The sequence below is a fragment of the Lontra canadensis genome, unplaced genomic scaffold, assembly GCF_010015895.1.
Source record: "Lontra canadensis isolate GAN:19392208 unplaced genomic scaffold, GSC_riverotter_1.0 scaffold155, whole genome shotgun sequence".
NCBI classification, from domain to species: domain Eukaryota; kingdom Metazoa; phylum Chordata; class Mammalia; order Carnivora; family Mustelidae; genus Lontra; species Lontra canadensis.
In genome coordinates this window covers 2,072,303-2,097,513 of record NW_022631149.1, presented here as the reverse complement: position 1 = coordinate 2,097,513, position 25,211 = coordinate 2,072,303, and the positions used below count along the sequence as shown (strand labels likewise).

Genomic DNA, 25,211 nt, shown 5'->3' with positions numbered 1-25,211 from the left:
AGTAAAATCTTAAAAAAAAAAAAAAAGAAAACCATACTCTGGAGCTCGGAAACCTTGTTGTGAATTTTGAATAGGGAAGACTAGAGTATGTTAGACATTAAAAGTACTTGGATGGATCCTTGACCCTGAGGTTCTTCACATATGGTTGAGATAGGATAGGAGAAGAGGGAAAGGAGCAAGTGAAAACTGAGTGCATTACAAACCCATGCCCCTTTTCTGCAACACGTCAAATGTCATTGTCATCCACTTTATAGAACAGCTGCACTCAAGCATTGCCCCTTATGTACAGATAACGACAAAATATAGCGACAATAAATGTGCGGTCCTTCATCAATATAGGAGCTTCCATCTCTCTCAAAATCATCTCATGTGCGGAGATTAACAATTCTCCCTCTTGCGGATTAACCACATGGAGGCTGTGGTCACATCAGCAAACAGGTTGCTTCAGTTCCAGTGATACAAACTCAAGGACCAGCAGGGGTCAGAGAAGGATTTCAATGCATAAGGAGAGTCAGGGGCATGCTAAGGAGTTGTGGGGACTGTGGCAATGTAGAAAGTACATGCCAGATCTAAAGGTACTCAAATTAACATATTTGAAAAAAACATCATGTGAAACGAGCAAAACATGCCTTCTCGCTAAGCCACCTGTGTGGGACCTCTGATTTAATTAATTAGCCATTTCAGTGGGGGGCTTAAAAAAAACCAACCAGGCTATTTATTTTTAAGATTATTTATTTATTTATTTATTTTAGAGAGAGAGAGAGAGAGAGAGAGCGCACAAGCAGGGGGAGCGGCAGGCAGAGGAGGAGGAAGAAGCAGGCTCCCTCTCGAGTAGGGAGCCTGATGGGGAGCCTGATCCCAGGACCCTGGGATCATGACCTGAACCAAAGGCAGATGCTTAACAGACTGAGCCAGCCAGGCGCCCAAACTGGGCTGTTTAACTGATGGACCCATTCAGTCAAGAATTTCCCCAGGGGCACCTGGGGTGCTGTCAGTTAAGCATCTGCCTTCAGCTCAGGTCATGATCCCAGGGTCAAGCCCCAAATCTGGTTCTCTGCTCAGCGGGGAATCTGCTTTTCCCTCTCTCTTTCTATGCTCTTCCGCCCCCCCACCCCTGCCACTGCTTGTGCTCTGTCTCTCTCTCTCTGTCAAATAAATAAATAAAATCTTAAAAAAAAAAAAAAGTTTCTCCAGCAGGCTTACGCAGACCTAGCCAAGTCTCTAGAAAGTGGGCAATTTTTTCTTTGGCTTTAAAGACCATACAGGTGTAGAATAATTCCTTACCACGTTCTGGCTGCCTTTAACTCACCTTCAGGAAGCTAGCCAAACTATAATTGACATTTCGGGACTCATCAGGGATCTCGGCATAGCGGATAGTCACGTGGGGGATTATCGCAAGAAGCAACGAATGTAGGACATGATGATACGCCTCTGGAAATCTCTGGCCTCTGGGAAGCTTCAGTGAAATAGGCATAGCAAAAAGTCAGAGTCGCAAAAGGTCTCAATCGATTGCCATTCTTATTTTCAAACACATTCTAGACATACCCGTGTTTAACTGGAGTCTAACTCTTCTCCCAACTTAAAAATGCCATCGCTAGCTCAATGTACACTTCAGGTTACTATAGGAACTACCTGGGCCTCGAATAACAGAACTGACTGAAATCATCAACAAGCCAACCTCAGCATCACGTTCCTGAGATGTAGACACACCCCAGGCTTTCATTCCATTTTTTTATTCTCCTGACAACAAAGAACTCATTTATCTGTGCATCTCGATTTCGGTAAACCTGCCCTGTGAAAAATCTGATAAAAATGGCAAGTATGAAGTGAGTATCTTTCACTTCACAAATCTGAACCCTAGAATTCCTGTAACTGAGAAAATGTTTCAACAGAGACATGTTTAAGCTACGAGATGAGGAGAAAGCTTCAAAGCAAATGCATTTTACGTGGCAAATAACTAAAGAATGTACGTGGAAGAGTGTGTGAGGACTCTGAAAATGCATGAACTGTCAGACCTCAGATTTATGCAATTCATCTGACGTTGTGTATGTGTGTGTCTGTGTGTGTTTTAAGGCAAAACTGAAAAAGCTAAGGGCTAAGCACCTTTCAGCATAAGAGGATTTGCGTGTCATTGCTACCAGTGAATAAAATGAGCCTTCTCTGCCCGTGTTAAATATTATTCTTGAGTCTACTCACCTTAATTTTGTTCTCTTCCAACAAGTATGTGGCCATAGACTTTGCAATAATTTCAAAAAAAAACCATGAGTACTAAAATAAACAAACAAATACATAAAATCAATGTTTAATCGTTATCCAAATCCTGAAGCTTAGCAAAGCTGGACAAATCAATATGGGTCTGATCTTTGAACTTTAACAGCATTTTAAGGTGATCGCAATTCTACAACTGCAATTCCACAAAATACCTCCAAAGCGTGTTGCCGGAGACGTGATACTGTACTTCAGGGCTGGCTGCTGAGGTACAAAGAGCCTGTGGTGGGAATGTTGCCCATCGTGGGGAGGCATTTTATCACTCACATTGTTTTGATTTGCTGACGGCAAACCAACTTTTAGTTTATTTTATGACTGCTTTTCAATTCCCTACGGACAATGAATCTTACTAGTGTCTGCACCCAGTGAGGAGCCCAGCCTTGCCCTTGGTACATCACTGGGGCCAGCCCAAGGAGCACAGGTGTTTGTGTGAGTGTATTTGAAGGGTAGAGAGAAGCCTCTGGCAGATATAGCCTCAGCTGTCTGCAACTGAAATTCCATCATTCCCAGAAACAGTAAAACTCATGACAAAAATAAGAGCCACCACTTGAGTGTCTGTGTGCCAGAAATGACATGTTAAGTGCTTCACTTATATTTTAGAAATGAGGAACTGGATGCTTGGAGATGGTCAGTGACAGACTCCGGGTCACGGAACTATTAGCTGGCGGATTTTAACCCAGGTCTTTCTTTTACACAATTCTATTACACGTTCGACTGAGAACAGGGAGTGGGTAGGAAGGGTAAAGAGAATGAAGAAGATTCTGTGGAGCGCGTGAGGGAAAAGGATGCTTGAGCAGAGTGGTAAGGGAAGGGGGTAAAGGACGAAAAGACCAGGACCCAAGTGGGAGGGCATCAAGCGAGTACATCTCTGGCTTCTTATATTCCCCTGTTGTGTCCATTTCCTTACCTTCAGCAGTTTGTTTATTGCTAAAAAGTCGGCGGACTGTTTCAATATGGCGATCATGGTGGTAGCCAGGGTCTCATGTATCAGGTGTGCCTGAGGAGCGCTCGGTTTTTCAGGTCGGAAGCTATACTACAAATGAAAGAAAGTGAACCGTCAGTCAAAATTCTCACAGAAAAGAAACGGCTCCCAAACAAAGTTTCCTCCACAAACCTTGATGAAGGATCTTAAGTAGTTATCCAAGCCTTCTTCATGGCACTTCGAAACGATATGTAAGAGAACCCTGAAAACACATTCGCAAAGGGCAGCATGTCAGGCTATGGTGAATTTCCACAGTTGGACCGTCTAGCCCTGAAAATACTCCCACACCACCCGAAGCGTTAAAAGTGAGAGGACTGCAGACAACATAAGATGGCCTAACAAAGACTTCAGCATCTAACATGCTCAGGGCCTTGCAAAAACACTTCCTGGTTCAAAAGAAGGCTAGTGTGTTTCCAGCCCAGATGTCTCTTCTCTGCTCTAAATCTCTGTGCACATTTCAAGTAGGAGCTTGGCTACAGTGGGCCAACAGACCTCCGGGGGGGGGGGGGTGAAAAATGAAATCCCCGCCGGGGAAGGAAAGGAAAGATAAAGATAAAATGAAAAGCACAGCAACAGATGGGGAAAAGGAAGAGAGAGATAGGATGCGTATAATGGCGTGACCTGCGATCAGCAGTAAATCTAAAATTCATCTACGAGACTAGCAGTGGTTCTCAAACTTAATCATGCATCAGAATCACCTAGAGGGCAGGAGGCTGGGTCCCTCTCCCAGAGGTTCTGATTTTGGAGATCAGCATTTTTCATCCACCCCCAGGTGATACTGATGCCGCTGGGGTAGGAGCTGTATTTGAGAACCATGGGACTAGAGGAATGCTTCGTAAATTTTTGAGCAGACTGTCCCCAGCAGCAGAGCCGGGGTGTCGTGTAAGGCCCAGTGAGAGAGGCCATGGCAACAGCAGAAGCAACAAAGCCAGAAACATCCCACACTGAGTTCTCAGTGCATTCAAGCATCCTACTTGAACTGCAAAATTAGCACATTTTGCCTTCTACTCTACCATAGATCCTTGTTTGTTTCCATAAAAATTATATTCCCTCACTGTTTTGAGTAAAACTTCATGGCTTAGGGTGACTCTGTCCAACATGAGAGCCACTAGGCACCTGTGGCTATTTAATTGAAATTCACAACAGTGAAAAATTCAGTTCCTCAGCTACACTAGCCCCATGTCAAGTGCTCAATAGCTAAATGTGGCTAATGGCTACCATATTGGACAGCCCGAGTGTAGAACAACTCCATGATTGGAGAAAGTTCTATCGGACAATACCGGTCTAGGGCAATGGTTCTCAAACTCTGTTGCATTATGGAATCGCCTGGAAAACTTCAAAAAAAAAAAAAAACAGATGCTGAGTTCCACCCCTTGATATTCTGATTTCGTTGGTATGAATGTGGTCTGGGCACAGACCTCTTTGAAAGCTCCCCAGGTGATTCTAACATGCAGCCAGGTTTTAGAACCCCTGGTGGAGAAAAACACATTTTCTTCTATGGTTTCTGGTACCATCTATCCCTGGCGATACAAGTTCCCCAGTCTGAGAAGCATGAAACAAGAGAAAATGGATATTAGATATCTGACTTTGGGTTCTTATCTGGAAGATAAATTTATAGTGAAAAATGAAGAAACACAAAAAAGAAACAAAAGTTGCGTCTTTGTATTATAACACCAAAACTCACATGGTGCAGTTGATAGGAACGTCATCTTCATGGGTCATATTGGTGAGAACCCGGAAGAGTTGCATAAGAATTACAGGTAGAAACTGTATCATGACTTGGATCTCCATGGCATGCAAACACTAAAATAAGTCATTATTAGTTATGAAAACACATAGAAATATGCTATAACTTGCAAATGTGAAGCAACAAAAAAATTAAGTAACGAGAAATACATCCACTCGAATATAAACCCACTTCGATGGCAGCTTCCTAAGACAGGGAACTTTGGGGGTGCCTGGGTGGCTCAGTCAGTTAGGCATCTGCCTTTTGCTCGGGTCATGATCCCAGGATCCTGGGATTGAATCCCACATCAGGCTCCCTGCTCTGCGGAGAGCCTGCTTCTCCCTCTCCCTGTGTCTGCTGCTCCCCCAGCTTGTGCTCTCTATCTCTCTGTCAAATAAATAATAAATAAAATAAAAAGAAAAACAGGGGACTTTGTTTTGTTGATTACTTTAACCACATCTCTATTTCAGCACTCAGATTTTGTTCATGTATTTCACATGAAACACTTCATCTACCAAAGATAAAAAGTATAACTGGGATAAAGGGGTTTGGGAATAAAGACAACGGACTCCTGGTAAACCGGCACTCCACTGGAGTGGGAGAGCAGATGTGTTTGAAGGTTCTGGAGACTGGCCTGCTGGCCCCCAGCATGGAGCACGTTCTACAGAATGTGGACCATCCACTAATCTGCTGAGAAGGAAGTGAGATGCAGTAAAGAACAGTTCTCCATGTAACTAGCTTCGCACCGGCCCCATCCACAAACTGAGGTAGCCTTGCACAGTCCATTTCTTCCCAGGGCTAACACCCTGTCTCCAGCCACAGGTATGCCAAGCACAGAGAGGCAACGTGTTCGTATGTTCAGAAATGATCCCGGCAGCAAAATCTATAAAATGTCCTTCTTCTTCCTTCCCTTCTTCCCACCCCTTCCTTCACTCAGACATTCACTCGATCATTTAATCAACCAGCCAACCGGAAGGTGAAGACAAACAAGTCTCACCGGGCACCTTCTACACAAGCTCAAGGTTCAGCGTGATGGGAAATGCAGAGACGGAGGAGACCGGTCTATTTCTCTTTTGCTCTGTCTCACTATCCTTAGACCCACCAAACCTTTTCAGAACACTAGCATCTACAGGCGAAGCATCTCGGCAGTGACCTCTTCCGTCTGGGCAGATTCTCTTTGGTCAGATGCACTTGGCAAGAGATTGAGCACAAGGAACCCGTGGGCTATCCTCTGAGCTTTTCCTTCCTTTTGCCTCCCTCTCTTCTAGCCTTACTGCCATTGCCCCTCTTAACCTATAACCAAAATAGTCTTACCATTTCATAGTGGGTCTCTTAACTCTCTATACATCCAGCTCTCATTTCCAGATTCATCTCCCCCCAATTTGGTTCTATCAGACCACCTCTTCCCAAAATGCCTGTGATGCTTCCCCATTACCTAGGGCAGTGGCTCTCAACCAGGGGCCACTTGCCCCCCCACCCCGGCCCCACGGGACATCCCTCAATGTCCGCAGACATTTGGGGTTATCACAACCGCGAGTGCTACTGACACCTAGTGGATGGAGGCCAGAGATGCAGCTAAATGTCCTAGCACAGGACAGCCACCGACCAAATAGAAATGAACCCGTCCAAAATGTCAGCAGGGCCTAGGCTGAGAAACTCTGGCCTAAGGGCCAAGATTACTTAAGACCCAACCTAGATTTCCAGCCTTAACACTCCTCATTCTTCACGAGGCCAGACCAGTGCCTTGACTGCTCTGGGAGTATATCCTACGCATGCCCACTTTTGTGCATTTGTTCGTTTTTTAGCCACATCCTAACCATCCTTCTAAGTAAGTTGAAACCCCTAATTCGGTGAGGCCGCTCATTTCAGTCATTCGACAAAGGCATACTAAATGACCCTCCAAGGGCCAAGCACATCAAAAACACCTGGTTCCCCCCATCGAGCAGTTCAGAGACTCTGGGGGGAAAGACCTAGAACTAAACCTATAACGCCAATGGTCAACAGTACAATAGTGGCATGTGTGAATGCATGGAGGAAGAAGCAATGGAGTCTTCACGTGGGCAGGGGATGTCCAATGAGGCTGCAGAGAGGAGGCAGGTGAAAGGTGAAGTGGATGGGGCGCCTGGGTGGCTCAGCCAGTTAAGCATCTGCCTTTGGCTTGGGTCATGATCTCCGGGTGCAGGGATCTAGCCCTGCACTGGGCTCCCTGCTCAGTGGGGAGTCTTCTTCTTCTCTCTCTCTCTCGTACTGCCCCTTTCCACTGCTTGCTCTCTCTCACTCTCTCTCTCTCAAATAAATAAGAATTAAAAAGTGGGCTAATGTCAGGTAGAAAAGAGAGATGGGCATTCAAGGCAAAACTGATCCAGTATCTCTCCTTGGTAATTTACTCTCAACACAACAACTAGAGTGTTCTTTCTCCTCCTTGTTACAGACCAAACAAACCACCACGAACAAAAGACTGCCAAGGGCTTCCCATGCCTACACGTACCCCGCCTTCCCCCCTAAGCTCATCTCATGCCACCTCCCCCCCCACAAGCTGCTCACTGCGTTCCAGCTCTACTCATCTTTTCTTCTTTTCCATCCTTCCAACGCCATCGCAAGGTGTTTACGCCTGCTGTGATATTCTGTCCTCCTTTGCCACAGCTTTAACCCCTACACTTATCTTCTTCTCATCAATTTCTTTTTGGCTTCATCCATCATGTCCTCAGACGGCCTTCCCCGACAACTCCATCTAGAATGCACTGCTCTCATGTCGGATCCCATTCATCCATTCTATTTTCTCCGCAACATACATCTTGATCTCAAATTACTCATTTATACCCTCTCTACCCCCAGCTAGAGCAGGGATGTGGTCTGAACTGCTTTCCCATCCTATTCCTAGTGCCCACTGCATTAACTGGCCCCGACGAGGTGCTCAGTTAAGTATTTGGCGAATGACTGAATCAACAAATAAAATATGGAACCGAAGCATTACAATAAAGAATGGAGGCGTCTAGTCTCAGGGATTCCTCAATTCCCTGGACCCTTAGCACTATAATCTGGATCATACATTTGCTGCCTATCACATATTGCCCCAGACTCTCACTGGTACCACTCACTTATATCGTCATTCCGCTTATACATGTCCTGTCTCTCCGACTGGTTTTAAGATCCCTATGAGCAATGACCCGAAGTTATTCTACTCTGCAAGCCTCGCAACACCTGGGAAGCTATTACATACACAGTAAAAGCTCAACAAGTACAGGGCCAGTGAATTGGCGAAAGAGTGTCATTTACGGAACTAGGAGTCAAGAGACACATGCCACAGGCTCAACTCAGCTCTGCTCCTGCTCACCTGTGGTGAGCGACCACAGGTAAGTCCCCTCTACTCGGGCTTCAGTCTCCTCATTTGTAAAAAAAAAATAAAAAAATAAAAAAAAAATCTCAAGACTCTCACTCAGGACTAACGGTCCCTTACAGGAACTGGGCACTTTCTGTAATCGTGCGACATTTCACTGACTGCCACTAGAGGGCGAGCAAAGGTCACATAAATATCAGAAATTTCCACACCCTAATTTCCACACAAATATGAGTACATTTTTTTCTCCATTTCAAGACTACCAGTACATTTGAAAATGATGCTCTGCTCTATTCCATTCCGTTAAAACTTTACAAAGGTTCCCCACTGGAAGAAAAGCCAAAGAACTTAGTAGGCTAAGCATACACACGTAAAGAAGACATTCTAGACATTACCCAAGGAAAGGATTTGGAATGTAGAGGACAATCAGACTTCTTAATGATGATTAAGAATAATAGCCATCCTTTATCAACTATCCCCCTGCTTCTACCCTTCCAACAGTTTATGCTCAATCTGGTAAGCAGGATAAGACTTTAAAAACCCAAATCCCATCATGGGGCTCCTTTGTTCATCGCCCGGCAGGTCTTCCCATCTCATCGAAGGTAGAATTCAAACTCCTCATCCTGGCTTACAAGGCCTGACCTGGCTAGCTCCTCAGCTACCTTTCCAATATGAGGGTCTCTCCCTCAGTGTGCCAGCCCCAAGTTCTGGAATTCCCACCGTCCCTTGAACATGCCGAGCTAGCTCTTGTGGGGTGGGGGGGGGGGAGCTTTGCACTTGCTGTTCCCAGCGTCCCCCCCAGAAGTCCACCTAGCTGGCGCCCTCGTTTTCCTTAGGTCTCTGGCAAATGTCACTTTACCAGAGACCTTCTCTGACACTTTATGGATAAGAGAGACCCCCTTCTCACTCTTTCTTTCTCTTTGATATGTTTGAGTTTCCTTTGTGGCCCTTATTACCACCTGAATGAATGTATATATTCATGTATTCATTTGTTTACTCTCCATCCCCCTCCACCAGAAAGTAAGCCCCCTGACAACAGGGAGAGTGTTTGTTTTCTTCAGTTACATTCCGAACACTTAGAATGATGCTTGGCCCATCGAAAGGGCTCAAGAGATCAGTGTAGACTCCAGGATTACTGCTCTACATAGCAGATGCCCTAGCTCACGTAAGCCTCAAAACCACCCTACAGGTTGGCGTTACTGGTTCTCCCTATGTGACAGATGAAGAAATGAAGGCTTGGAAAAGCTCGGTCACTTGGCCAAGCCCAGTCCCTGAGCTAATGAGGGACAGGTCTAGGACACAAACTCAGCGAATGATTCCACCATCCAGCAATGCTATCTCATCTCACACTACCTCTCTGAAAGAAATGCACGTTTTTGTTTCCTGAGAACAGCATTAAGTAGTAACCTATGTCCAAAGAGAAATCCTGTAGAGATTTCATTTAAAATTTTTATTTTAAATAATTATTTTTATTTCATTTTTAATTTAATTTTCATAATTTAAATAAATTATTATTTTAAATAAATTCCTCAGGCTTGCGATGGCTGACCTACCAAAGGTAGGTCAACCAAAAGGAGAGTGGCCATCAGCTAGGTCCCGTGATGTGCAATTCGGTCCTACAACGTTAGGAAATAAACAGGAGCCTTGTGTTCTTGATACACTGGATAAAATGTGGTGTTCCTTAAGGCTCACTCCCACACAACACGCAGAAACGAGGGTTTTCTGTCTTTAGTTGGCCCTTTTAATATTCTTTCACCCACAGACCCAGGAATTGTCATTTTATTCCAAGCAACGGGGACTCCATTTCAATCCTGACCCTTTTCCCCACAGCACCCTTCCTGGGCAGTCGGCAGGAAGAGAAAAGACCTGAAAAAATCCATTTATGGAACTGAAATAAACATCCTCATGAGATTTTCACAAATATGTCAACAGATTCTGGTTACAAAATCCCTTGCTAAGGTCGCAACTCTTGAGGTCTGCTCGTAAGTAGGCACTTGAAAGAAAAGCACACGGAAAGTATTCTCTTGAGGGTACACGGCCCAAAGTATGGTAAGGGGTTAGTTTGATTCCCCCTGCCCCCATCAAAAGGTGGCAACAAGAAAGACACTAAAACCAAACCTTTTCACAGAAAGCTGTTCCTTTACCTTTAAATATTTAATGAGCTCCCCTGGAACCTCTTTCGAGCCTGACTGAATCAGCTGGCAATGATGGAAGAATTTGTGCACATGGAGATCCTGAAAAACAGATGGACACAGCCATGTGAAATGTGATTCCTTACCCTCGGACATGGGCTCTCTAGCGCCCCCTCCGCCCACATCTTGCAAACCTACCCATCCGGGTCTTCGCTCGCCCAGACCGGGCAGCCACAGCTACCAACATCTGTGTCCATGACCCTTAGTCCACTGGACCATCGCACAAAGCAGCAAAGCCAGGCAAAGCGAGCATGTGCCTAAGCATCCCGGGTAAGCCACAATTTTTGTGCAACTAGTCAAACCTTCATTTAATTCTGTTTTTGATGGGTGCAGCCTCTGAAGTTGGCCTGCTTCTACATTTTTAATGAAATGAGTAGGAAAAGCGGTCTGGAGCCACAGGGAGCTACCAGACAGGTCGCAGGCACTCGATGCTCAATTTACCACAGCACTTGGCCGGCGAGTGTCCGGCTGTCCTATATGGGATCTAGGTGTTACATGCAGGCTCTGTGGACAGGATGTACTGTATCTGGAACTGGGAGAATAAGATTTAGATTTTGACCTGCTTCCTCTAATTAGCATCTGTATGACCTTGGGTCAGTCATCTAACCTGAGTTTTGGTTTCTCCATCCATGAAACAGTGAAGTGGGCGGGGGGGAGGTGGCGTCAAGATGGACCTCGTAAAGGCCACACCAAGGAACGTGCGCTGCATCTTGTCCATCAGTGATATTTTGAACAGTCCCTGAGCCTTCTAACAGATATCTGATTGTAACTGCGTGCCTGGTCAGGCTAAGAGCAAACTGAACTAGTCATCCATGACCCACTGACTGCTAATTTCTGGGTTCGACTCCAGTCTAACAGTGAGAAAAACATCAGACAAACTCCCACACAAGGGCAGCCTACCAACTGTCACTACTCATGAACGCGGGCAATGCGGTCATCAGAAACAATGAATGTCTGAGAACTTGTCACAGCCAAGGGGAGCCTCAGAAGATGGGACAACTACATGTCATACGTTATCCTGGATAGAATTGTGGAACACAAAAAGGTCATTAATAGGTAAAAACTAAGGCAATCTGAGTAAATATGAACCTTAGTCATTAGTTAGGTATCACTACTGGTTCATTAACTTTAACAAGCGTGCCATACTAATGAATGTAAGAGGTTAACTAGGTGGGGTGTCTGGGTGGCTCAGCTGGTTGAGCGTGTGCCTTCGGCTCAGGTCATGATCCCAGGGTCCTGGGATCGAGTCCTGCATTGGGCTCCCTGTTCCCTTCTCCCTCTGCCCCTCCCGCTGTTTGTGCTATTTCTCTATTTCAAATAAATAAATAAAATCTTTCAAAAAAGTAACTGGGAGTGCTTGCTTCGGCAGCACATATACTAAAAAAAGTAACAGAGAAAGGAGGTAAAGGGTATATGGGAATTCTCTGTACCACCCTGTTTTTCTGTAAAGCCCAAACTGTCCCAAAAACTAAAATTTATTTTTTTAAAGAGGTGATAAGGGCCTCCACAATCCTTTCAGACTTTTGTGAGGCTTGAATCCATTTAAAGCGAATAAACAGATTTGGGGATTTGAAAGGGGTTATAAAATTTGAGTTACAACTTTTAAGAATGATGTTATTACTAATGAGAAAGTCATTGAGACCACAATTTCTCTAAGGTCGCAGGAATCAAATACAGTCTATTCTAAAACAAGAAACAGATTCAGGGGCGCCCGCCTGGCACAGTCGGAAGAGCATGTGACACTCAACCTTGGGGTCGTGAGTTCGAGCCCCATGCTGGGTGTAGAGATTCCTCAAAACAAACTAAAAATTCAAATATCAAAATTGACAAAATTAACTTGACGAAACTTACCTGAGTATAAATTGTAGACTCTAAGTGGCTTTTAATCTTCAACAAAGGCTTTGCACCATCTACCCACTTAATATCTACATTAGATTGCTGTGAACAGAAAATAGATAAGTTTCCATAACATACCTATGGATAGATGAGTGACACACGACACCTTCATGCATTTCAACTTTTTCCCTTTTTTTGGAACCCCAGAAACAAATGCATTTGTTTCACACATAGGGAATTATTGGAGACAATAACCTGCCTTGAGAGTAAACGGATCCTAAATCATTTTGAATTTCCAATCCTTTGCAGGCTGATACTTTTAAGAAAATCACAATAAAAATGAATTACTAAATAAATGCATTTTTAAAGATGATGTCCAAAATCCAAGCCCCAGCTCTTAAAACTGTCCTCAGAACCAACAGACACGAAGGGTGCCTGGTTGGCTCCGTCAGAAGAGCATGTGGACTTTGGGTCTCCGGGTCATGAGTTCGAGCCCCGTGTTGGGTGGAGGGATTCCTTAAAAACAAAATCTTAAAAAAAAAAAAAAAGAATCAACAGACAGGAGGTACCTTGGTCACACTGCTCTCAAAGTTTTCAAACGCTCCTTTTCCATACTTACCTTTCTTGTGGACCAGTCCGCAGACCGGACTCTGTGCAGCTATCCGCTAGAATACGGAAGTCTACTTTTTAAATATTTCATGGCAATGCCTTCAGCAAAGGCAGTGATTTTCCTACCCTTCTTGATTCTGCATCATTCAGATGCAAGTAGCCCGGAGGAAGATTGGCGGACACTGGCAGCTGCTGCTCAAATGTAATGATTCTCCCATCCTTCAGCAAAGGTACCCAGGCAAAGCCAACTGCCAAGACAATAATCAAGATAAGATGAGAGATGAGAGACGAAATTGCAAATGCAATTAGCTACATAAATCTCTGACTGCTGGGGAGCAGGGCGGGGTGACGATGTTTCCGGGGGTCTGTATATGGGAGTCCATGCGGTGGGCATCTGAACCCTGGGGAAGGAACAATGCACTTGGATGGCTTCCTAATCCCACCCTGTCCACTAACGTGTCCTCTACTCAACTTCCCGGACTATAAATTGGGAATGACACACAGTCTTCCCACTTCCTAGTTACTGAGAGACCCCAGAGAGAGAATATAGGAGAACACCTGAAAAATTTTTCAAGTGCATCGGTACCACTAACTTTACCCTTTGGGGAATAACTCATGGTAGAGTTATTTTTTGAAAAGAGTCGGAGCTCTCACACCCATCCTTAGTGAGAGCACAGAGTCCCGGGTCTGGGACAATCTCAGCCAGCAATCAGTGTGTTGCGCATTTTCTTTCAGCAACCGAACGGTGAGGGATTATGGAAAATTAAGGTCACAAGTCAAGGTCAGGTTTTCCTGACGACAGAAGGCAGAGGGGTAGTAGCAGAATTCAGATGGGGCACAGCATTAAGACTTGAATCCATGGAGCGATTTCCCCCATCTCTGTACTTCCTAACAGTTCTGCTCAAAAGAGCTTCTTGGATTTCTATTAGAAAACTCATCACGTTCCAGCTAAAAAAGCCCGAGCCATCTGTATTCCTCAGCTGGAGCAGGGTCATTATTTCCATTATAGAGCCTACTACTCTGGGCTTCAAGGGTTTATAACTCAGCTGTAAAAAAGCTTGCTTGGGACCAAGTTTTGGCACATGAGTGAGGGTGTTGGCTGGAGGGCCCTTTTTGAAAGCCGCTGCCTTCTGATTCTTTTAAAATTCTTTGCGTAGTGCTCACTTCGGCAGCACATATACTAAAATTCTTTGCGTGAGTGTGTGTGTTTATACTGTGAACACAGAAGTCAACACAAATCTGGTTAGAATGTTTTCATTTGGCAAATGCTTTAATTCTTTAAAGAAGACAAATATGTTGCTTTCTCTAAGGAGACTGAATGGTTTTCTCAGACTCCGAAAGGCGCCTGAAGGCCATCTTTACTAGCATAACTTCAGAAATGGTTTACCCAGAGCTCTTTTCTTAAAAGGAGCAGACGAAAGTTAACGCGAGCACATTCGGAGCTGTTCGGAAGGACTCTGTCAGGGTAGTTAACTGAAAAAATCAGACACGTGACCAAAGGTTTCTAGAACGGAAAAATCTCTTTCTTGTTCTTGGGTGAAAATTTTCCCCATAGATGTTTTTATTGAGCTAGAATTCAGACACCATACAACTTGTCTATTTCAAGCGTACTCATCAACGGTTTTTAGCATATTCACAAAGCTGGGCATCCACAACTACTACGTAATTCCAGAACTCTTCCATCACAGCCACAAAAGTACCTCCACACCCCTCAGAAGTCACTCCCTATTTCCCCTTTCCCCCAGTCCCTGGCAACCGCCAGTCTACTTTTGGTCTCTGTGGAATTGCTTCGGCAACATTCTTGCACCGTGAATTAATCAGAGCACGGCCAAGGGTGCCTCTCGGTCAAAACTCAGAGCCCTTGGAAGCTGGAAAGGTACGGTGTCGAGCACATGCCTTCTGGCTCAGGGAGGTGAAGCCACTTACAGGTGGACGGTTCTACATGATGAGGGGCCCACGGAATAACCATCCCGTGCGCTACCGGGCCCTTGGCCCACTTCGGTCTAGGACTTAAATAAGGAAAGAGTAATTTGTCTTTCAGGATGTGCACTATCTTGGGTTCCTATTGTTCAGCCCGACTTCTTCTCAATCCCCGAGGTCCCTTGCCCTGCTCAAACTGCAGTTCCCGTGGAGACAGAGAACAGGACCACGTGAGCCTTAAGGCCAACTTCCTAACACTTCAGTCTGGCTGCACGAACTCAATGGCAGTCCCAAACCTAGGATTCCCCGCCACCCCGTGGTTCTGCTACTTGCAAATTCCTTCTTTCCAGTGTTGACGCTTCAGCGCTAACTCCGAATTCTCTCTCTAGTTGCCAACCATTTGCCAGAACCAAGATATTCTTCTTCTGCAATCCCTTTCTCTCCATTCCCCAGCTGCTGCCGTAGGGCGGCCCCCTTTCCTCCTGGACTTCTGAAGTAGCCCCTAACGGACCTCTCTTCCTTCTTTCTTGCTCCAACTCCCTCCGCTGTCACATCGCTACCCAATGGGACTTCCTGCATTTACAGCCCTTCGATATTTCCATGCTGGTGACAGAATACAGTCAAATCCACAGCCTGGCATTCAAGGCTTTCCATGATCTGGTGCCTCCTCTTCAACCTGACACCCTGTTGATTCCTCTCCCAATACCCTGTGCTCTGATCCTACTGAACTTACACATGGTTCCCTGTCCATATCCCTCAATACTGGGCCTCTGGGCAAGCTCTTCTGTTGTTCTGGAATCTACTTTCCTGCCATCACTGTATTCTCAAACTCTACCCTGCCCCTTTAAGGCTTCACCCAAATACTACCTCCTCCTGGAAGCCTTCCCAGACTCTCAGCCACTAGTCCCTCCAACCAGTCGAAGTAGTAACTCACTCTTCCCTGAAATTACACAGCACCGCTTTTTTGGTAGCTACTACTTCCTGTCTTGTCCTATCATTGTCTATATAGATCTCATTTCCCCTGCTAGACCACAGGCTCATTGAAGACAAGATCTGTGTTTGAGTCTCCATTGTATTCTCCTTAGTACCTACTGTAATGCCTTGCACATAATAAATACACAGACGTATTTGGTGAATGAATGAATGAATGAATGAATTTCCAGGCTAGCTTAGCTCTGAATCCCAGGGGCTGCTGACATTTATCTAGTGGCAGTGGCATACTCCATGTTTGTAGGGCCTCTGTGTTCGCCTAAGGATGCGTCCCACTGATTTATCTAAAGCTTTGCTGGATGGGACCAAGACTGACCCTTCACTACCAGCTCAAATTGACTCAAATTCATTAAATCTGTTCTGCTCTCACTAGAACCAGGTGGGTCCCCAATCTCCCTCCGGCTCAAATATATCCCTGGGCTCTGGGCTTACTTCATTCTTCCTTAGCGAGCCAAACTGGAAAGTTCTGGCTGCTGAGCCATTCTACTTAAAAGAAATGATACTCAAAATGAACCTATAATTCATCTTTCACCGATGAACTTTTTAACTTGGAAACGTACTTTTTGGTGAGGGGAAGAAGTGGTTTGTAGCTTGAGGAAAAGAGGTTATGTTCTAGACGATTCCACCTCAAATAGCTGTAGAAAGAGACAAGTGAAAGAGTACACGTACCCGGAGTTTCCACTGTGTCCTGCTTTTTGGTTGTTCCCTTTGTGTTAATTTCACAACTCACGTGGTAAAAAGTAAAAAGCAAATGATGTTTTTGATGCAGGTGAATGGGAAGCTCAATTTTAATCTGAAATGACAGCAAAATCACACATCACATTTTGTTTTCATTGTCAAGCTGGACAGTCAGACCTTTAGTTCAATTTCATCATACTTTTCCGATGACTTGTTTTTTTTCTAAACAGCAAGCCAAGTCATCAAATAATAGTTATCATTTAAATGTACTCTAAAGGCTTTTCCAGTCAGTTTCAATTTGACAACAATGGCCTCCTGGGTAGTGAGGGGTGATTTATGGCTTGTGCTGGAGAGTGCAAAGGGTTCTCCTGGATGCAGCTTTGCAGCAGATTTTCTAAAACACTGGATCGAAACCACAGCCTCACAGCCCAGGGAGAGTATGTGAACTCAATCTGAGTTAGTGAACACAATCGATCTAAAATGTGTACTGAATTTGAAAGGCTCCTTTTCTCTAAATTGTTGTCTTCCTTTGCGTGGGGAAAAAGAGAATTAAGCTTTGCAAATATACATGCAAAAACTCACTATGGTATTATGGTATCCACCAATTACAGTTCACATACGTAGCCTTTGAAGAAAAACGCAAGGTAACTCTTGAATAAAAAAATAAAAATCATCACCCTTGGTACATGACTTCAATCCTAGAAACTGATACTTTAATACAAGCATCTCAAGTGATTTTCCAATCAGGACCCCACAAATGTCTTTACAGCCCCCCAGAAGTATACAAAAGACAGATCGCATATGTAATTGATCAGATGCGTGTTCGTACACCTGCCCAAGACACATGCAACCTCTTGTGATCTCTCGCTCTGTCATGGTCAATATAGAACGAATGTCTGAAAAGCCCGTTTCTTTCGGGCCCCCCCCAAGATAATGTGGATTACTCGCTACATGATCAAGTCTTCTGGAGTAACGGGTGTCCATGAGGGAGGGGGACATATTAAAACAGCTTGGTGCTGGACAACTGTCCTCATCATCATTCACGCAAGGCAGGGTTTTGGTGTAAGACTAATTTCGGTGGTAGGTATATTTCACCATGAACACGCCTATTGACGGCAGTCAGACCATCTGGGTGCCTAACGCTCTGCTGCACAGAAATATGGGCATCCTCCCTCCCCGGGGGGACAAAGCCGCAAGGCACCGCTCTGCTCCTCCCCACCCCCATCACACCAAGAGCGCTGGATAGAGAAAGGGAGGTGGCCTAAAGCTGGGCTACAATCCCCCCCGCCCATGACAGCAGGTGGATATGGGGAAAAACCGTGACAGCAGTGGGGATGGTTTCAGATAAAGAGCGCTGAGAAGCAGAAAGAGCCAAGCTTCCGGCCTGGGATGCATAGCCAGGTTCGCGGAGACACGTGGGAATCAAAAGCGGTCTGCAGATTTGGACAAGTCAGGGACACACCGACTGGAAGAGGCTGTGCCAGAGATACTAAGAGAGACAATGGCAAGTACAGAGAGACAAGAGATGGAGAAGGAAAGAGAGGCAGAGGCAGGGGCAGAGAGGTAGACTGGGGTGGACGGGGGCATGGAGCTTGACAGACCGTCCCACTCCTCTTCGTCTACACCACACCGAGGCACTAGAGCGGCCGGCGGGGTTCCGGTGGCCCTCCCGCGCTGCTGTGTCTCTCAAAGCATTTCACTTCCACAGTGGCTACGCCCCCAGCTCCATGCAAAACCACAGGAAGAAAGATGTAGAAGGGCGTTCAGGATGTCTTGTCTGTATTTCTTCTTCAAAAGCTGAGGAAATGGGAGACTCGGAAAAGGAGGAACGGACTTGCTCAAGGTCACGGAGCCAGCTGTCAAAGTGAGGCTAGAACCCTAGCTCTGGTCTCCTGTTTCTTCCCTACATGTTTGGGTCTCACCAGAGCCCCTTCCATTGGTGGGCGAATTTCCCCTTCATCGAAGGGCGCCAAGCCCTTCGCCTTGGCGTGACACTTTCTCTCTTCACAGGACAAAACATTCAGGGACCGCAAGGGCAGAGAAAATGATGGAGATGAAGAGAAAAAGAAGAGCCACCACTGTGTTTTATGAACATCAGAAAAATGCGTTTTTACCTCATCATAGAACTCTGGATTCTGGTTGTGATGTGAGACAACAGCATAAGCATTTGTGGTAAAAACAGACCCTGGCGGTTTTCCGTAAATACACTGCAAAAGAAGGAAATAGAGTCACCCATCTCAGCGAAGGCCTTTAAATGTAACGCAACAGAACCACATACAGTTAGAAGGTATCCGTGAACCCACGGCCATGGCCAAGCCCACCCAGCTTTCACCGTGAGCTTGTAAATTCCGAATCATTTACAGTCACTCCAGCTACCACCCCAGACACCCTTGAACTTGGCCGCATGGATGCTTCCGAATTTCTCGTCCTCAAGAAAATGCACTTCCCCATTAGCTGACAGCAAGAAGTCAAACGTGGCTACTCATTTGGGAGGGGAATACTCTGAAACCAGATCTGGAAAGCTGACTTGTCTCGTGCCATTTGCCTTTTTTCCTAGGAGACGCTCCCCACCAGGCAGTTAGCAGCATTTGCTGGACGCTCTGAGCGGCGGGCAAGGTAAGGAGCTAAACCACACACACACCAGCAGACACGTTCCTAGCCTAAGGGCATGAAAAACTGCCATGTCCACCCAGGTACAGACAAGCTTACTGTTGGCTCACTTTACGACCCACGTTTTAAAAGTCACTGGCTTTCTGTGAAACCCATAAAATAAATGCGAGGCTTTCTATGGTTCCACGGGAAGATCCATTTGCGTTTCTGGTGTGAGTTTTGCACTTCTACAGGCCTGATAAGCTCAAGGATAAATATGGAGTACTGATTGCCTCACCCTGTCACTTCAGAGCCAGCCTCTAGGCCAGCTAAGAAATGAAATTCAGAACTCCCTGTGAAGGCATTGCCAATTCTCCTGAAATACAGTTCTGGAGGCAATTTGCGGGAACTGTGTGGAGGGGTAAGCTAAGACTCTTTAAGGGTACGAAAGGACATTGCATGGGGGCAAAAAGAAGAGTCATTCTCATGTCCAGTGAGGAGGGAATCAGAGAAAATGCACCTAATTTGAGCCAGCTAATTCTTAACTGAGGTTTCTCAGTGGAAACAAACAAAACAAAACAAAAAACAAACAAAAAACCCCAAAAAACCCACAAAAAAACAAAAACAACGAAACACCTCTTTTCAAAGCTGGGGTGTATTAAACATATGGTCAATGGCTTAGTTAAGGGTTTCCAGGCTTTTTCCCCAGGAGGTCTGAGTGGAGGACTAGCTGTCATCTGTCTGATTTAGGTTCAAGCTAGAGAAGTAGGGGGCCAGCCAAACCAATCGTGACAGCTAAATGTTCTTGGAACTTTTCTTTCAGGCCTCTGATTAATATGCTCAAGAGCGAAAAGATAGAGGCCTGGTGACGTGAGAGGTATTTAAGGATTGCTCCATCAGAGAACACTAAGATTCTACTTGGCCTCCACCACGAATCCAAGTTTGGAGGCACCAGCGAAGAAGTCCTGTCTCAGATCAAAACAGTCATGCTGTGCTTCTGACAGCTCGAAGCCTGTTCGGATTTCAAGGGGAAAAGAGTTTACAGTCCCCTGACGATACCATTAGAAACTATCAGGTCACAGGAAAAAATGACCTTGTGATGGCACATTAGAGCAGTGCAAAATCAAAGAGGTGCAAAAGCAAAATGCTGGTCTATGAAGCTTACCCATTTTTAAAGCTACACAAGCTCCTACCTTGTTTGGATATTTTTAAAATATTTTATCCTTATAGTTAATGTGTCAGAGTAGAAAAGGCAATAGCACCATCAGCTCTTGAGTACATTTTCTTTGTGGCGCTTCAAGAAATTAAACTTAGCCTATAAAACCACCAAGTACCAAAAATCTTTATCTTCTTCTTTTTTTAAAATTTTATTTATTTATTTGAGAGAGGGCATGTGTGTGCGTACAATCAGGGGTGGGTCAGAGGGAGAGGGAGAAGCCACTCCCCTCTGAGCAGGGAGCCCGATGCAGGGCTCGATCCTAGGACCCTGGGATCATGACCTGAGCCGAAGGCAGACACCCAACCCACTGAGTCACCCAGGCGCCCCCCAAATCTTTATCTTTACACTAAAAGCGTATGCTTTTCGAGATTATAAACAAACCTTTAGAGCGCTAGCGTCACTTTCATCTGAATCCCGGAATTCCACACACACCGCAATGTTCCTTGCCTAAAAATGATCAATCACTCAAAATGAGTCCTAAAATCAGAAAATTATGAATTGCATTTTATACCCAAAATGTAGTTTATACTGCTTACCTTGGCAAATGTTTTCTGGCTATCGTATTTTAATTGCAAGGGATATACATACAGATGGTTTTTGTAAACAGTAAATGGATAACAGTATTTTGTCATTTCTGGAACAAACTCTTCGACCTCCACAGTAATATTTTGACAATTCTTTTCGAAAGGCTTCAGGGGCACATACGAAGAAGTAATACAATCTATGCCAGAACAAAGAAAACAGGCAAAGATAATACAATTTAGCAATCACGAACACATTCCTGCCTTTATAAAAATATACGCAGACCGCGTTCTCAAAGAGTGATTTCACAAACAGAATTCTTAGTGATTGACAAAAAGTCATACAACCACTTTAAGCCCCCAGAAGGACAAGATGGCGTAGCCTGGTACTGATTTGAGTGGGACCATCCAAACCAGACACGACTGCTGGTTCGTTCTCAATGTAGAGTGATTTGCCAAATATAACACATCATAATTTTTACAAATTTAAACTCTGCAGAGAAATCCATTACATTTTTTCCTCCTGTGGCTGCAATTTAGCTTTCACTGCAAATTTTTATTGGTATCAGGGAACTAACAGTAAATGTATGCCTCCAATTAGCTCATGGATAGTCACTCTGCAAAAAGTTAACTTGGTGCAGGTGCAATTTTCACCAAGAAATAAGGGAGGCCTTTGGAAATGACAGATCTTAGGATGTGTTGCCAATAATAAATTCAACACTCCGGAAGGTGAAAAGCACGAAGGCTCGGGAAAGTGTGGCAGCTGAGGTTATCCAAGCAGCCCTGGGACTAGAGGTGACTTGTATACTGAAGGAGCTCTAACATTGCTTGTCCCTGCTGCACTGCAGTATTGATGGAACAGGAAGACCCAGGAAGAGTCACACCTGAGGACACAGTGTTTTCTGCTGGGTTCAGGTTTCTCTAATTATTACAGTGATATTTAGAGTGGACTATCTGGAGACAAGTGATGGGTCCAGTGTCCAGACAGAACTACTGTTAGTATTTTGACATATTCTCTTCTCATCTCCTTTCGATGTCTGTTTTACGTAATAATACACAAATTCTACTGTATATACGGAACTTGATCCTGGGTTGGGTTTTGGGTTTTTTTTGTTTTTTGTTTTTTGTTTGGCATTTGATCTAATGTTTTCTTCTGTGGACTCTAGATCAACATCATTCATGAAAGGCTGCGTGAAGTTTCCTGGTGTACCATCACGCCTTAACCACACCGACAGTGCTGGATTCTTAGGTTGTTTCCAATCTCTCTCCAAAATAAACGATGTGAAAAAGAACACCTTTGTGCATAAACTCCTGTCTACGTTCCAAATTATTTCTTTAGGGAAAAAATAATCCATTGTACTCTTAGGTGTTTTGGAGTATGAATCAGGTGCCACGCCTCTGCTTATGAGCCTTTAGCAACCTCTTACGGCACGTGGACTAAGATCCAACCTTTTAAAGAGTTACTGTGGTCTATCCCATTTCCTGCAGAACTTCTCCTGCTTCATTCCCATCTTCATTGCTCCCACCACACACCACATTGGCTTCCTTTCTGCTCCTATGAACCAAGCTTGCTCCCGCCTCATGTTCTTTCCATATGCAACGCCCTCCATCTGGAACATACTGTCCCCAACCACCACATACTATCTCCTTCACATTCTTCAGTTTCTGAGCCAGACCAAGACCTCCCTTGGCCACCCCAATCACCGACTCAAATTGCTCATTTGTTTTCTTATTTACTGTCTGTCACTCCTAGATGTTAATCTCCATTACTGCAAAGTTTGTTCAGTAAATGAACAGATAGAGAAAGGCTCAGAATCAAAATGCCCTAGTTCTAGACATCTGTGAACATCGATAACCACATCGTGTTCCTACTCATGACAGGTGATGGTGCCTGGCTAAAACCCGGCCAGCATTAAGACAGTTGCACTTGAAACATTTTTGTAAATGCGACAGAGGAGAAAAGCATTTTGCTACTTTAATTTGCATTAGTGGCATTATTGCAGAGATTTGAACATTTTTCAAGTTTTTATTAGCCACTCCATTTTACTTCCTGCAAAGTGTCTTTTCTGTCTTCTGCCCATTCTTCTTCTGAGATCTTAGATCCTTGTCTTTAGAGAGGAAAAGAAACTCTCTTCCTTTTGGATTCCTTGATGGGATTTACCCAAGGCAAAAAGCAGCAGAAACTGACTAGGGAAGAGCCACAACAGGATATATTATATACGAAACAGCATCTGATAAAATCAACTTAACACCCTTCCTAATTTGTAACTATTCACTATATGTGCTGGATTGAATAGTGTCCCCCACCCCCAAAAAATTCATGGCCACCAGAACTTCAGAATATGACTGTATTTGGAAACAGGGCCTTTACAGGGCCACCTGGCTGGCTCAGTTGGAAACAGGGTCTTTGCAGATGTGATGGGTTAAGATGACATCATACTGCATTAGGGTGGGCCCTAAATCCAGTGACTAGGGAGTCTGCCTTAGAGCACTGAGAGGGAACGCAGCCCTGCTAACATCCTGATCTTGACTTCCAGCTTCCAGAACCGGGAGAGAATGAATCTGTCATCTTAAGCCACCCAGTTTGTAGGAGTTTCTTATGGCAGTCCTAGGCACTTAAAACACCATGTAAACCTCAAGAAAGAAATATACTGAAAAGATTAAAAACCTGCGATTCAAACGTATCTTGAGCTTTATTTGTAACATATGAATTCTTACTTGATAATTCCACAGGAACACATTCTACTGTGACGTTGAGCTGCCCAGGAATAATCTGCAATTTGGTCTTCTCTGGCCTAGGTGTAAAATAAGAAATATTTTATACTTAAAGTTTATGATTACTGAACGCACTGGTTACCCTATATGCAAACTTCCAAATGCTTCCAAATCCAAAAATGCTCCAAAGCGTTCAGTTTCTCCCACATATGACTCGCATTCATCATATCAAGAAACTGTAATTCATCTCTTTTATCAATTTACTACAGTAGCACACTTACTTCTTGTACTCTGAGAGCAACTTGAGAACGTCTTCATTTGAAAGCTTGCTACTGTCTTGTTTATACAAAGGAGAAAATCTCCCATCCAGATCCAGAGAACCTTGAGTATCTTTGAAAATGGGTCTAAAACAGCAAGAGAATTTTTTTTTTTTTTAATTCTCAAGTGTTGACAAATTAAGACGAACTTAACTGCTGGTGCGAATTCAACGTGGTACGACCACTTTGGAAAACTCGTTGGGTAATTTCTCGGGAAATTCAGCACACACCCACCCTCTGAGCCTGCAAGTCCGCTCTTGGGCATATTTCCACAGGACACCGAAATGTTCACCGCAGACTTATTTGTTATGTCTCCGAAAGGAAACAGCCTGAATATTCATCAGCAAGTGAACGGATACACAGTCATGTATCCAGACAGTGGACTACCACTCAGAGGGAAGGGCGGATATGTTACAAGGATGAGGATGAACCTCGAAGCCAAACTGAGTACAAGAAACGAAATGCGAAAGTACATACGGCAGGATTGCGTATGTAGGAAGGTCTAGCGTAGAAAAAAGTCATCTGTAGTGGTACCCATCAGCGTGGTGGCTGACTGACGGGAGTGGGATGGCTGCCTGGACAGGGGCAGGAGGAAACTTTCTGAAGTGTCAGACACGCTCCAGATCTTGGTTGGCATGGTAGTCACGTGACTGGAAACGTTTGTGAGAATCCACCGAGCTAGATATATACAACACACGCATTTGAATCAAGGGTAAAGTGTGTCTCCAAGTTGATGACCATTAAGTTAAATCTTTAGGGTCAATTTATACAAAGTTTAACAAGACATACGTAGAGTTTCCAAATACAAGTGTGGATGATTCCTTACCTCTCTTCCCGCTCCCATTTTTTAAAAAAGGATTCTATTTTTTTATTCGATGGACAGAGGGCACAAGTAGGCAGAGCGGAAGGCAGAGGGAGAGGGAGAAGCAGGCTCTCCACTGAGCAGGGAGCCCCACGTGGGGCTCGATCCCAGAACCCTGGGACCATGACCTGAGCCGAAGACAGATGCTTTAACTGAGCCACCCAGGCATCCCCCACCCCCTCCCATTTTTAGGGAGCTTCTTACTGCTAAAATGGGCAGTAATGCCCAAGCCCCCAACACACTGGGAGCAGCTCTAGCCAAAAACGTAATTCTTAGGAGGCCAAGCCTCCTAAGATGTGCTTCTAGGCATTAACTATGGTTCCTACTTCTAAGCATACCTCCTTTATTTTCAGTAAACAGGGGTTTAGCATACATCTTTAAAATACCCCAGGCAAGCCTTTACAGTGAGTTCTTGCTGCTGCTGACAGACGAAACAATGCAAGAGGGAAA

At 44.7% G+C, this 25,211-nt stretch overlaps 1 protein-coding gene across 5 annotated transcripts in view; it reads right to left on the bottom strand.

The window, feature by feature from the left end:
• Positions 1-25,211, bottom strand: part of DOCK11 (dedicator of cytokinesis 11) — a 193,871-nt gene that overhangs the window by 78,117 nt on the left and 90,543 nt on the right. For all 5 annotated transcript variants that reach the window (XM_032844786.1, XM_032844785.1, XM_032844783.1 and 2 more), the window contains 14 exons: positions 23,864-23,986; positions 23,586-23,662; positions 20,883-21,067; positions 20,728-20,793; positions 18,653-18,745; positions 16,530-16,653; positions 13,077-13,198; positions 12,357-12,443; positions 10,458-10,547; positions 4,935-5,053; positions 3,383-3,452; positions 3,176-3,301; positions 2,197-2,268; positions 1,310-1,456 (listed from right to left, as the gene is read on the bottom strand). In XM_032844786.1, coding sequence (XP_032700677.1) covers positions 1,310-1,456; positions 2,197-2,268; positions 3,176-3,301; positions 3,383-3,452; positions 4,935-5,053; positions 10,458-10,547; positions 12,357-12,443; positions 13,077-13,198; positions 16,530-16,653; positions 18,653-18,745; positions 20,728-20,793; positions 20,883-21,067; positions 23,586-23,662; positions 23,864-23,986 — 1,501 coding nt within the window. The remainder of the gene's footprint in view (positions 1-1,309; positions 1,457-2,196; positions 2,269-3,175; positions 3,302-3,382; positions 3,453-4,934; positions 5,054-10,457; positions 10,548-12,356; positions 12,444-13,076; positions 13,199-16,529; positions 16,654-18,652; positions 18,746-20,727; positions 20,794-20,882; positions 21,068-23,585; positions 23,663-23,863; positions 23,987-25,211) is intronic.